The following is a 13,370-nucleotide window of genomic DNA, read 5'->3' as shown; positions in this document are numbered from 1 at the left end:
AGGATATTGAGCGTAATCCTGATGCAAATATTTATATATCTGAGGGGCATGAAGAAGGTTCATGAACAAGGACCAATGTGCCACTCCTCATTAATGATTAATACATGTATTGATCGGCTGTGTTTTGGGGATTAGGGCCACTGTTTGAGCAAAGGCGCGACGCTGGCGTGTGGGTGGTCGTGATTTAGACTTTTTGTGTGGATGTTTAACATCGTGCTGAGCTTCTGGGGGTATTTTTCTGCCTGTCAGGTCGAGCTGTTCGTTGTTTGAAGTTGACCACGGCATCAAAATAGAGGAGATTTTAGAGCAGAGATCTCGTTTTGACCCCCATAACGTGATTATAATAGTTTTATTTTCCACCGATTCAAACAATGAAACCGTTTCTGCAGTGCATTCTCCTGACTGTCGGAGTGGTCACTGGTAAGTTTGATTAATTTCTTAGTTATTCTGTCTACTTTCATTATTTTTGGTTGTTTAAATCTATTTGGTTAAAGATGAGGCCTATTTACAGACTGCCCAGATAGCAAGGAGACATTGAACAGATGTTGATTTTCCATCTGAACCATCAGAATCGTCAGGATTGAAATGTCAACACAAAACCAATGTTGAAACAACATTGAAATACTGATGAAACCTGACACTGACATTGAAATAACATTGATTCACTGTTGTTCTGTCATCATTGATTGTTGATCTATTTATAGTTGACAAGGTGACAACAATCACGTTGAAAAACCATCGATTTATGGTTGAGGGGGAAATTAAAGCTGCACTGATGAGCACTTTCAAAACAAATAAACTATTTTAAAAGACAGCTATTTTCATTTTGACAGCACCACTATTAGTATGTGATGGATTTTATCATTTCATTAGTGTATACTGGCAGTATCTGTGTTAATTGGGGCCTGTTTGAGTTACCAGTAGTGTAACTGTTGCTGTTCAAACCTTTTCTGGATATCTGCTGTCTCAAACTAGCAGCAGAGCGTTGGTCCAAAGGTTATATGTGTCCAGGCTCCTGCCCAAATATTCCATGTGGTGCCACTGCTCTCCAGTTAAAACCAGGACTAAACAGATGCAGATAATGCATGGTCCCCACATCAGTCTGTAAGCATTATGTTTGTGGTTTGTTATACATGAACAGGGTACCGCAGTCCTCTGAATGACTTCCAGCGCTCGGAGGGCCGAGAGCTCGTTCCTACCTCCTGGAACTCTGCTCGAGTGCAGATTTTACCAGGCCTGAACCTTGAGGACTGTGCCACACGCTGCTCACAGTCACTGGACTGCAGGTAAACAACACACTTAAACTACTTAAAGATTACAGTTTGCAAAAGGACTTTGCTTATAAATTGACCAAAAACTTAAAACATATTCTCATAATAGATGTGGATGTCATTGTCACTTTGGGAATTTGGAATTGGGCGAAAAACTTTTTTGATATATTTTGAATTCTCTCTAATTCACACAGGGTCAAAAGTATACACCCTCATTAATAGTTAGTCAATAGAAGGTGCTTATGATTGAAGTGCAACTTGGCAAATTGCACTTCAATTAGGGGCTTTTTTTTGTTTTTTTGCCATCAACAAGCTTCTGGGCGCTGGTTTAGCTCAGTGGGTTAGCAGGCGACCATTTCCCGTATGACCGCAGAGAAGTACACCGAGGTTCGAGTCCCACAGCCCTCTCCTTGCTTTCCTGCCTCTATCCAATAAAGGCTAAAAGGCCAAAAAAATCATCTGTAAAAGAAACAGGCTTCTGGCATAATTCTGGATCAATATTTGACCACTGTTCTTGGCATAAATGCTGGAGTTCATTTAGCTGACTTCTTGGTACGGCCAAGGCTTTTGATTTCCTTAGGGATTATTAAAGTTTTCTGATTAAGCATAGTGCACAAATTTTCAGTAGGGTTAACATCAAGGCTTTGGAAAGTCCATTCCAGAAGCTTAACGGAGCCATTGCCAAACAACTACACATTCTAAGATCATCAGTTTAAACAACTGCACATAAGTACAAGCTTTTCTGATGTGTCACAATTTTACTAAGGTCCAGAACAATACCTAAACTCTTATCCTTAGATGAAAGGAAATTAATTAGGATGTTCAGAAGCAACCCAGGAACCGCCAAGAACACCTGACTCACCGTTCACAGTTATATCGCCAAGGACTGAAACAGTGTCAACCAAGAAAGAAGCCCCCGTTTCAAAATTGACGCTTTCATGCTGACTGAGATGTGCAGCTTTCCATACAGACGAGCCAAATGCCTTCTCGATTAAAGTTTTATGGTTAGGTGATACAGAAATTTAGCTGTTTGGCTAGTATGACAAAGAGGAGAAGGTGGTGCTAGTATCATCCTCTGGTGCTGTTTTACTGCCAGTACAACTGACACATTGCAAAAAGTGGATGGAATAATGAAAAAGGCAGACTACCACCAAATTCTTCAGCTCAAATTAGCAACTAGATGGTTGAAATTATCAGCAGGACAAACTCACATGAAAAATTTTGGAAGGATAAAGCAGGCTGACATTAAACTTCTGGAATGTTTTTCCACAACAAAGTCCTGACCTCCTGGACTATAAAAATTTGTGGACTATGCTTAAAAGCCGGATCCGTGCCAAGAAACCAACCAACCATTCTGAATGAGCTCTACCAGTTCTACCAAGCAGAGTGGTCAAATATTCAGCCAGAATTGTGCGAGAAACTTGTTGATGGAAACCAAAAGCATCTGGTTGAGGTGCAACTTGCTAAGGGACATTCAACCAAATATTAATGGACTCAGGGCTTTGAGAAAATCTAGAGTCAATTAAAACCTGTGCACCCAATTCTTGTTTTTTAAAGCCATTAAAGATGTATGCTGCACAACCTTTCCACCCTGGAATGAATGTCTAGCCTTGTAGATATTTATTAGTAAAAGGCTAGATGATGTGAGGCTTTCCACCACAGAATGAGTCCTTATTCAGTCTGGACTATCAACATTGTCATTGCAGCTTCTTTCCCCATAGTTTTGCCATCTTAAGACTAGAACAGTAGATAATAATGGCGGGCCATTACTATCTACTGATATTAGGTAATTGCCAGCAGCATCGACATTTATAAATGCCAATAAATTTAAAAGAAAGAAGAAGAAATGGGAGAAACACTCTTCAAACACATCATGTTGCTGTTTCATAGTTTCTAAATATGAACTTTCCTGTCTGCAACACATGTTTGGAGCACCAGAAACACAACAAACAGTGAATTGTGTCCCTGAAAGAAAAAGAAATCAACCGATATATCAGAATAGTCTTAAATGATTAAATATTGGTATTGATATCAATATTAAAATCTGTATCTTTACCAATCGGGGTCTAGTTAAGACAGCATTTATTTAATAATGCTGACACAGATATATCGGCAATCAGCTGACATGTCCTCCCTGCCAGTATATCAGTCGGGCTTTCAGTATACTGTCTGTTAAATGTTAAACATAATATTCTTAAAAATAACTTTAAAATGTTCACTGATTAATGTAAAAACACTTTGCAGACATTAGGTTTATCCTCTGAAAGTAAAGAGCTTTGACGTGAAAATATTTCTCAACATTAGAGCTTTCAACTATGAGACTCGTCCAGTTGTCACCTGTAAACATCTGCCCTGGGTGGGTGATGGCACCAATGCAGAAGTGAAGAGAAACGTGAACTGTGATCTTTATGAGAAGAAGGGTAAGACTCACATCGGTGATATCACAGAGATCAGTGCTTCCCATCGATACTGTAACCACTGATTGCTTTTTTTTATGCAGTCTATGTAAGGAAGTGCATTGTGGGTAAAGGGGAAGACTATCGAGGCAAAGTGTCCACCACAAGAAGCGGACTCACCTGCCAACAGTGGTGGTCCAAATTTCCTCACGATCACAGGTGAGTTACATCTTCAGATGATTCATCTGTCCCCATTGTACTAGAAAAAAAGACATTGTGAAGATAAAGTGCTGCATTTCACTTTCAGTTCAGAGGTGAACAACAGCACAGCTCTATTTATAATTATTTTCCAATTGTGGGAGAGAGATGAAGAGGTGGGAAATTCAAGAAACTTTCCTGAATAACCATGTCTTTCATTTCCCTTAAAGCCAGACTGAAGGCAGAAAGCCAGAGTGCATTACTGCTCGTACCCCTTTCACTGTTGTGGTATCTGTAAATTTCACTGTTTTTAAGCCTTATTTCCACCAGTGTGGGTGCCTGTTTTCTTCAGAAAAACTGATAAGCAAAATATCATAAGCAGTCTTCAGAGCAAAGTAAGGAGCCAGATCTTTTCTCTGTACCTGACAGCGATTAAATCGTGATGAATATCTGAGTAATAGCCATCAGGTGGCCAGCAGTTCTCTAACTACACCACCGTGAAGGTGGTGTACAGGTGTGCCTGATAAAACTGCAAATGATAGCAGATTTACATGTGATAACCAAAACAAATTTATGTCAGATATGTGTACTCTTCAGCTTGTAAAAATCCATTAATACATCTGTAAGTGTTTAAGATTGAACCCAGTCACTTTCTGTCATAGTTGTCTGAATCCATCCCTCGGGCTTAAGAACAGCTGCAGCTTCTATATTATTCATCCACACTAGAAGTTGACACTCCCAGATTTCGGAGTTGTCACTTCAACTGCATTGTTTGTTTTATTTTAAACGACCAGTTGTACCAAAGTGTATGACTAACTGAAAAAAAATTTTTTTTTCTCAGGTGGACTCCTACAGCTACCAATGGTCTGGAGCTGAACTACTGCAGGAATCCGGATGGGGATCGGATCGGTCCGTGGTGCTACACCACCGACCCGGAGCGACGCTATGAAAGCTGCAACATTCCCCAATGCAAAGATGGTACATCCCATAAATTACCACACATCATCCTGCTTATCTAAACTGCAAATGTGAGATTTGTAAAGCTTTACGTAAGCTTTATTTCCTCCAAATGTCTCGTAATTAGCACTTTAATTTGGTGGAACTGGAAAACTTGTTACTCGTTTTTTGGCTTACCTGCTGATAGCAGTGCACTTACAATAGTTACTGTTTCAAGTTGCCTCATGAATAGCTTCAAGTTTCATTCTTTAAATGTGCTTTAAGAAAATTATTCAGCAATTATAGAAGCTGTTAAAACGTGCTGTTAAAAAATGTGTGTTTCTCTTTACTTCAAGCATCTTTCACTTTGTGAGTCATTCTGCTTGCAGAGGTGTGCATCACATGTAATGGAGAGGACTACAGGGGCCAGGTTGACCACACTGTGAATGGCAGAGAGTGTCAGAGATGGGACCAGCAGTACCCTCACCAACACATCTACCAACCTGAAAAGTATGCAATCATTACTACTGTTTTGTTTGCACCTGAGTTAGCATTGCACAACATATTTTGCTGTTGCACCTGAACTATTTAAGTCATTTCTTTTTTCCATTTCCAGGTGATTAAAAACCTGCCTATGTGTATTTTTCAGGTACCCTGATAAGAGTTTAGATGACAACTACTGCCGTAACCCTGATGCCTCTCCGGTGCCTTGGTGTTACACCACTGACCCTGAGGTGGAAAGGGAAAACTGTGACATCAGCCGATGTAGTAAGAGCTTGCATTTATTGGACCTTTACTGGACCAACTCCTATAGTAGAGTCTTTACTTTTACTTTTTTAGAGAGAGGAAAAAGGAAAGGCAAAAAATCTCCATCCTTTCTTTCTTCTCCAAAATTCAGTATCTTTTGGATCTGTTTATAGGCAAAATTGCTGGCTTATACAGCAAGTAAGATAATTACTAGATGTTACTGTAATGTTTTCTCTCACTGTACAAATTTACTGGATTAAACTTGTGGCTTATTTGTTTGTTCTGTTCTTGTCAGTGGGTCCCTCAGGCAAGAAAGAGGAAGCCAAATTGATTCCTGTAGTACTCTGAGACGGTGGGATTAGAGAGTCTCATTAAGTTGCTGTAATTAAATCTAGAAAAATCACCTTTTCTGTGTTTGTACAAATTGCGTTCAGAAATGTGAGACATTTCAGGGCAGACGATGATTCTCTTTAAACGAATCAATTAAAAAAAGTGTTTTTTCATTGATTTAAGGCTGTATAACAGGCTGTGTTTGCCAGATATAGTGGCTTCAGTTGTAGTAGTAATAGTAGTTTTATTACACCCCCCCCAGCCTTCTTTTTTCTATGCCTTTTTGTACTGCTTTTAATTCCAGTGTATTTTTGTAGGTCTTTGTAACTCTTGCCTATGAAAGGCACTTTAAAATGTTGCTTACTTTTAACAATAGCTAAGAGTTTTATTTGGTTTTTTTGTTTGTTTGTTTTTTTGTTTTTTAAATTACATTCATGACATACAGGCCCATACTTTAAAAAATAATTGTAATTCTAAAGCAGGTAGATGATGGCCACGTGTGTTTTTTTTTATACACTCAAGGACTAAGAGAGAACGTGAACAACCAGCAAAACAAATCAAATAAACAGTGTTCTCCCAAAAATTTCAACAGAAGTTGTGTAACCTGGGGATTTCCAATGAGAATCATTGACACAAGAGAAGATCACGATAAAACAGTGCCATCCTGTGGTGTGATTAGTATTATGTAACATGTTATTATCCTTCACACGTGGAAACCACGGCTTTTTCCTGAGCTTCTTGTGTTTTCACCGTCACTTTCACATCTTAATTTTCTCATGATTTTTATCCTGTTTCGTTAGGTAATTATTCTCCTCTTTTATATCTGTGTTTATTTGATCCTCCGCGTAGTTTCTCTCTGCCGCTGTAAATCAGCATCATTTGGTCCTTAAAGGTGATTCATTAAAAAATGAGGTCACGTTGTTCTTTTATCTCATGAGACTATTCCAACAAACTTTCGTTTTCTCCTGCATTTTGTTGATGTTTATGTCATCTTTAACCTGTTCCTTCTCTCCAGCTGAAGTTCACGTAGAGAAGCGCCAGCGCTCCAGCTTCACCACCAAGTGTTTCCGTGGGCGCGGGGAGGATTACCGCGGGAGAGTCAACGAGACCACGTCAGGCATCCCCTGCCAGCGGTGGGATGCCCAGCAACCCCATGAGCACCCCTTCTACCCAAACATATATGAGTGCAAGTAAGCGTTGATCGCTGTTAAGGTTAACCTTTTCATTTAGTCTTTTTTTGTTTTTTGTTTTTTTTTGTTGTTGTCACAGCTTGTTAGTTTGATAGTGCTCTCGCTGCATTGCACATGAATATTAATGTCAAAACGTCATTGCAGTGAGATTTCTTGCATCTTATTTCTCTGCTGACAGTTGGCAGTAGATGATGGATAGTCAGTAATTCTCCATTAAAAGCAGATCGCTCTCAGAGTGGCAGCATGCATGTGAAATGAATATTAAACTTCTTTGTGATGCTGTGATCGCTCATCATGCCAGAAGTGATTAGCAGCATTTCATTCACTCAAGGGTGGGGGGACAAGAACTTAGTTATTTCAGCGTGATCTCTGTGTCTCTACACTAACCCGGCACAGTGTCAGTGACCAGTAATTTAATGCATCAATGATGAGCTGAATCTGTGTGACATTTCATCCAGGGGTTTGGAGGAGAACTACTGTCGTAACCCAGATGGGTCGGAGGCTCCCTGGTGCTTCACATCTGTCCCAGCGATGAGGACTGCTCTCTGCTTGCAAATCAAACGCTGTGCAGACGACATAGAAGCTGAGGGTATTAGCCTTCTTCTCCATTTTAATATGAATCCAGCGAACAGGCTCCTGTTGGCATTAATGAATGAAGATGACCTTACGATGCATCGACTGTATGAATATTCATATGAGGACGTGCAGGGCTGTAATATCAATGTGATGAAGACCCCTCCAGCGAGAGCCCCAAATCCCTGGAATATCTGACGAGTCGCCAGAAATTGTTTCTTTTTTTCTTTTTCTCTGTTTGAACATTTAACTATAGATGAGGACAGAATTATTAGCCCTCCTATGCAAATTTTCTTTAAAACAAAAAACAAAAAAAAGCAGCAAAGAGACAATTTTGGATGCTTACATTATTTTACTCTGAAACAAAACAACGAAATTATTTCTCAAAAAGCCAAAACTACTAGGGGCAGGATTATTATTCACTTTGGTCTTCAGTTCTCTCTCCACAGACCTTCAGTGGGATTAAAGTCAGGACTTTGTGCAGGCCACTCAGTGAAGTTCACTTTGGTCTTCTCGAGAAACGACGTTTGTTTTAAGTTGTTGTCGTCTTGGAAGACAAAGCGAAGTCTTCACCAGAAGTGACATTATTACTTGATCTGCCACACGGGGTCCATTCCTGTGCAGGCTTCTAGTAATTGTCTTCTTTTAAACAACAATTCCTAACTTGGCTAAGTCATTTACTAGTGTCTTGGTAGTTGTTCTTAAATCTTTAGAGACATCTCTCACGAGTCTTTAAAATCTTTTCTCCCTCTGCCAGGCTTGTTCTGTGCGGCTCTTTGAATTTCCTGATGATACTTCTCACTCTAATTCTTGACACTTAGAAAGATTGTGAATCCATTTTGTTTTAACTTTGATTTTGGCACAATGCTTTCTCAAGTGGCAGCTCACTTATGGGTAAATTGGAAGAGGTTTACCTCAGGTTTAACTTTATAAAGCTCAAAGCTTGTAATATAAAAGTTAAATCACACCATTGCACAGCAGCGGTTTGTGCTATGGCTCAACAAAAAGGTCAGTTTTCAGGGGCTCATAATATGTCATTCATTTTTTTCCCTTTAATAATTTAATTACCGTGTGCTAAAAGAAATGATTTATGCATTGCAAATAAAACTACCATGTTGAAAATTTCTTTCTCTGTTAAACAATTAAATAATTTATCTGCATACCATTATTATAAGGCAGAAATAAGAAACTTTGTAATGCCCAGACTTCACCTCAAATGTAGCTTTGATTCTAAATGAAGACAAAGTGCAGTGTTGTTCTGTCCCATTATGCTCATTTGACAGTCTGCCATACTTAGTAATGGCCGTTGCGATTATGATGAAGTCTTTCGTCTTCTTTCCAGACTGTTACCATGAAAACGGAAGAAACTACAGAGGCACTGTGCGTAAAACTCGTAAGGGCATAACCTGCCAGAAATGGAACGTTAACACGCCTCACAGGACAAAGTAAGATAAACATTTAAGCTATTAAACAGCAGAAGATTTATTTTATGCACATGTATGACTATGACCACTAATTGGCTTTATATTGAAAGTGTATCTGCACTTCATACTAACATCGAGTGGGTTTTGTTTTCTGTTCAAACCGATGAATACATTAAAAAATGTACTATTAAAAAATAGGCTCTATACTTAATATTTTATCAAGGTGGTCTGTAACATAATAGCTGGTAAAAGTGTCTTGAGTAAGAAAAAAAGAATAATATTGTTACAAACAGAAGGACTGTCATGTTTTCAGCATTTTTAGCATGCCTATATATTTTAAGAGATCTGTGTGATCTTCCAGGATAAACCCAAGAACGCATCCAGATGCCAATCTGACAGAAAACTATTGTCGCAACCCAGATGGTGACCATCACGGACCCTGGTGCTACACCACAGACCACAAAACAGAGTTTGACTACTGTGCCATCAAACAGTGCGGTACAGATCTTTTCTACCTGTCTCTTGTAGCACTTTATTGGGCTGTGTGGTGATGGTTCATCCAGAGTTTGAGTTTAACATTCAGTCTGTTGGTGTTTTTACACAGCTGGGGAGAAAGTGTCTATCACTGAACCAGTAGGTTAGTTGAGCAGGCTTTCTAATATATTTCAAACATCTGCAAAATATGTTTTACAGTATTGAGTCGCCTTTTTGTGATCACAGAAAACGTGGAGTTTAGTGAGTGTGGAAAGAGAGAAGACCGGGCCCATACGAGTCCCATAATGCGTATAGTGAATGGGATTCCTGGGAACTCACCTTGGACGGTGAGCCTGAGAGACAGGTGAGTCTGACAGCTGATGGTGTTTAACAGTTATAGTAAAAGGCTTTCTGCTATGTTGGATGTAACCTCTGACCTGTGTGTGTGCAGAAAAGGAAACCACTTCTGTGGAGGATCCCTGGTTAATGCTAGATGGGTGATCAGCACCAAACAGTGTTTCTCCTCCTGGTAAGTCTGGTTCTTTTAAAAGTGCTCTCTGATTTCACACATCTAAAGTTTTTGGCATTTTTGCAAATGTTTATTCTTAATAAGCGTTAGATGAGAAAACTGATTCCAGTTGTATGTCCAGTCACAAATAAAAACAACTCCACGTTAGCATTTCAGCGTGCAGCTTGTCTGTACTGGTTTAAACCAGATGCAGAGGTTTTCTTACTTGTGTAAAATACCACAGAGAGAACAACAATGGCAAAAGACCAGAGATTATTTTGGTGTTTGTGTGTTTAAAGTAGCACGAGAGCATGAAGAAGACTGGGATCATTGCAAAACATTCATGCAAAGATATTAGAGCAGTAAAGAGAGGCAGCGTTCACCTGTTCAACTGCTCTTGACACAAATATTCAATCAGCCAATTGCATGGCAGTAATTTAATACATTTACACATGGACAAGGTCCAGATGACGTCGTTGATAGAAAGACAACGGTAACTCAAATAATCACTTGTTACAACAACCAAGGTATGCAGCAGACACACAGCAGTCTGTCGACAGCAGACCACACCGGGTGCCACTCCTGTGAGCTAAGAACAGGAAACTGAGGCTACAATTGATACGGGCTCCCCCTAACCGGACAACAGAAGATTGGAAAAATGTTGCCTGGTCTGCTGAGTCTCAATTTCTGCAGTGACACTCAGATAGTAGGGTCAGAATTTGGAGTAAACAACATGAAAGCTTGAATCCATCCTGCTTTGTATCAACGGTTCAGGCTGGTGGTGGTATGTAATGGCACACTCTGGGCCTCTTAATACCAACTGAACATTATTTACGCACCACAGCTTACCCGAATGTTGTTGCTGACGATGTCCATCTTCTGATCAAACTGGTTTCTTAAACATGACTGTGAGTTCAGACTACTCGAATGCCCTCCACAGTCGCCAGAACTTAATCCAACAGAATCTGAATGTGGTGAAGGCAGAACAGGTCCTAACACAGTTTTAGGAACCTAATTACTACCTAATAAAGTGGTTGGTGAGTGCATATAAAAGTGTGAAATTTAAATTAAATCTCTAATAGGTCTGACTCACTGTTAGACTTTGGATATTTCTAAGACATGTCTAAATTTCTCAGTTTCTCAGTTTACAAAGCTTCAGATTTACCATCCAGATATGATAGAGAGAAAAAGCCGTTCATTTAAATCTCATCAGGAAAGTAAATAAGTAAATAATTTCCAAACTTTCAAAACTCAAAAATGCTTTAATATATATTGATAGTGCTTAATCATCTGAATGTGTGCATAGCTACGTTGACCTGCCTGGATATTCAGCCAAGATGGGAACTCTGTTTCGTGATCCTCAAGAAGGAGAACCCGGTGTGCAAACCATCCCTCTCACTAAGATTGTTTGCGGACCTTCTGAGTCTCAACTGGTCATGCTACAACTGGAATAGTGTGTACTGTCAAGTCCCACCAGCACACACACACATGCATGCATATGTACACAGACATATACCTAAAAGTCCTCCTGACTCTTTTTCCTCCTCCCTTTCTGTAGCCCGGCCGAGTTTAATGCGCGTGTCTCTCAGATTTGCCTCCCTCCTGAGCGCTACATTGTAAGCGAGGGGACGAGGTGTGAAATTGCAGGATGGGGCGAGACAAGAGGCAAGTATAATCCTCCGGAAGTGCCGTCTTCACGCAGTACCCTTCTACTTTGAATAATTAATAAAAGGTGTCTTCCTTAGAACGAGCATCTTGTTTCTGCCCTTGAAGTAATGTTTCTTCTAAATGAGGGCTATCCAGGCTACTGAGCAACAGATGGCACTGCTATTTTCAAAATCTTTCAACAGCTGTCCAACTTCCTTTTCGTTTCACTGTGCCTCTAAATACATTAGCTGCTAACTAATTCCTTCTTCTTAATCTTTTTCAAGGGACTGGTAATGAGGCTGTCCTCAATGTGGCCCACATGTCTGTTATTAGTAACAAGGAGTGCAACAAATACTTCAGAGGTCGTGTTCGTGAAAATGAGATGTGCACAAACGCCTTCCAAGCTGGAGTAGGCGCGTGCGAGGTACGTATCTGCGTAAAAGTGGTGGACCATTTCAAAACTTTGCCGCTGTGATGTTACAGGAGAAATGCAAGGTCCCCTGCTTGAAGTGGTTTCTTAACCAAGTGATAACAGAAACACAGCACTGACCATCTTTGGTATTAATAGCTGTAAAAATTAATAGAATAGTTTGATGTTTAAAAATGGGAAAGTACGTGCTTAAACTGTGAGTTTAAGAGACACTGTTTAAATGTTCTCTTAAGCTGTGAGTTTATAAGGTCCTGGTAGGTGGATTTCATTACCTTTGGGCAGAGCCGATCCAGCTGGTTCCACCAGCTGTTTCCGCCGCTGTTTGTGTTAAGCTAAACTAACCAACTGCTTGTCTAGCTTTGTGTTAAAAGTGCAGATACTTGAAACCCCCGGCAAGAAAGTGAACACAAGTATCTTCCCAAAGTGTCAAACTATGTTCCTTAAGTGCCACAAAATAACGGCGTAACGTGTTAGGACTTAACGCTTCAAATACTGATGGTTGGGAAAACTGTTTGATAATGAAAGTTACTTTAAGCAAAGCACATACAGTTATTTATATGTTCCTATAAATCAAACACAGTCACCAGTTGGATAATGGAAGTGAACTGGACAAGATGTGACTGCAAGATGTTTCTAACTTCAGCAGTGACAGTCAGTCATAACAGAGACAAATAATGACCCCGGAGTGTTGTTCCTGTGTGTCTGCAGCGAGACTACGGCGGACCTCTGGCGTGTCAGAACACGGACTGTTGGGTACTCGAGGGGGTGATCATCCCCATGAGGCGCTGTGGACACCCGGGGCAGCCCAACATCTTTATCCGCGTGTCTATGTACGTGGACTGGATAAAGAAAGTCATGGAGATGGCTTAGAAAGAGAGAGCGCCGTTAAACACAGAACTGATTATTCTGAGTGTTATCAAAACTTGCGAGACCTTTTCATGCGCTGAACATGTACACGTTTCCTCTTCTCAGATGCCTCTTTGTCTATAAAATCTATCCCTAACACAAATCCAGATTTATAATTAGAATGTGTTATATGACTTGTATTACTATTACATTACTATAATATGAAAAAAATGTTTTGTAGTAATGCATCTTTTGGGATTTCTTCTGTTATGTCTGCATTACATCTGCGTGATTTAATGAATCCTTTCAGTCGCAATAACTAACATTAGGTGGATCAGAATCCATTTTTTTTCGTTGTTTTTTTTTTTGTTGCTGCTGGCAGCCAGAAACCAACAGATAT

General features: G+C 39.9%; 1 protein-coding gene across 1 annotated transcript; it reads left to right on the top strand.

The window, feature by feature from the left end:
* The first annotated feature begins 145 nt into the window (after nt 1-145).
* On the top strand, nt 146-13,133 carry mst1 (macrophage stimulating 1). The gene is made up of 18 exons (XM_005927438.2): nt 146-420; nt 1,142-1,286; nt 3,576-3,691; nt 3,772-3,886; nt 4,707-4,843; nt 5,191-5,311; nt 5,451-5,569; nt 6,894-7,068; nt 7,527-7,657; nt 8,984-9,086; nt 9,427-9,563; nt 9,670-9,702; nt 9,786-9,903; nt 9,991-10,068; nt 11,354-11,500; nt 11,606-11,712; nt 11,979-12,118; nt 12,833-13,133. Exons 1-18 carry the CDS (start codon nt 372-374, stop codon nt 12,992-12,994), a joined length of 2,133 nt encoding a protein of 710 aa, XP_005927500.1. The 5' UTR covers nt 146-371; the 3' UTR covers nt 12,995-13,133.
* Nucleotides 13,134-13,370: the final 237 nt, after the last annotated feature.

The sequence above is a fragment of the Haplochromis burtoni genome, unplaced genomic scaffold (genome assembly GCF_018398535.1).
Source record: "Haplochromis burtoni strain Fernald_Lab_line unplaced genomic scaffold, NCSU_Asbu1 Contig_100, whole genome shotgun sequence".
Classification (NCBI taxonomy): Eukaryota; Metazoa; Chordata; class Actinopteri; order Cichliformes; family Cichlidae; genus Haplochromis; species Haplochromis burtoni.
Note: the sequence above shows the minus strand (reverse complement) of the source record. Positions and strands in the feature narration are given on the sequence as shown.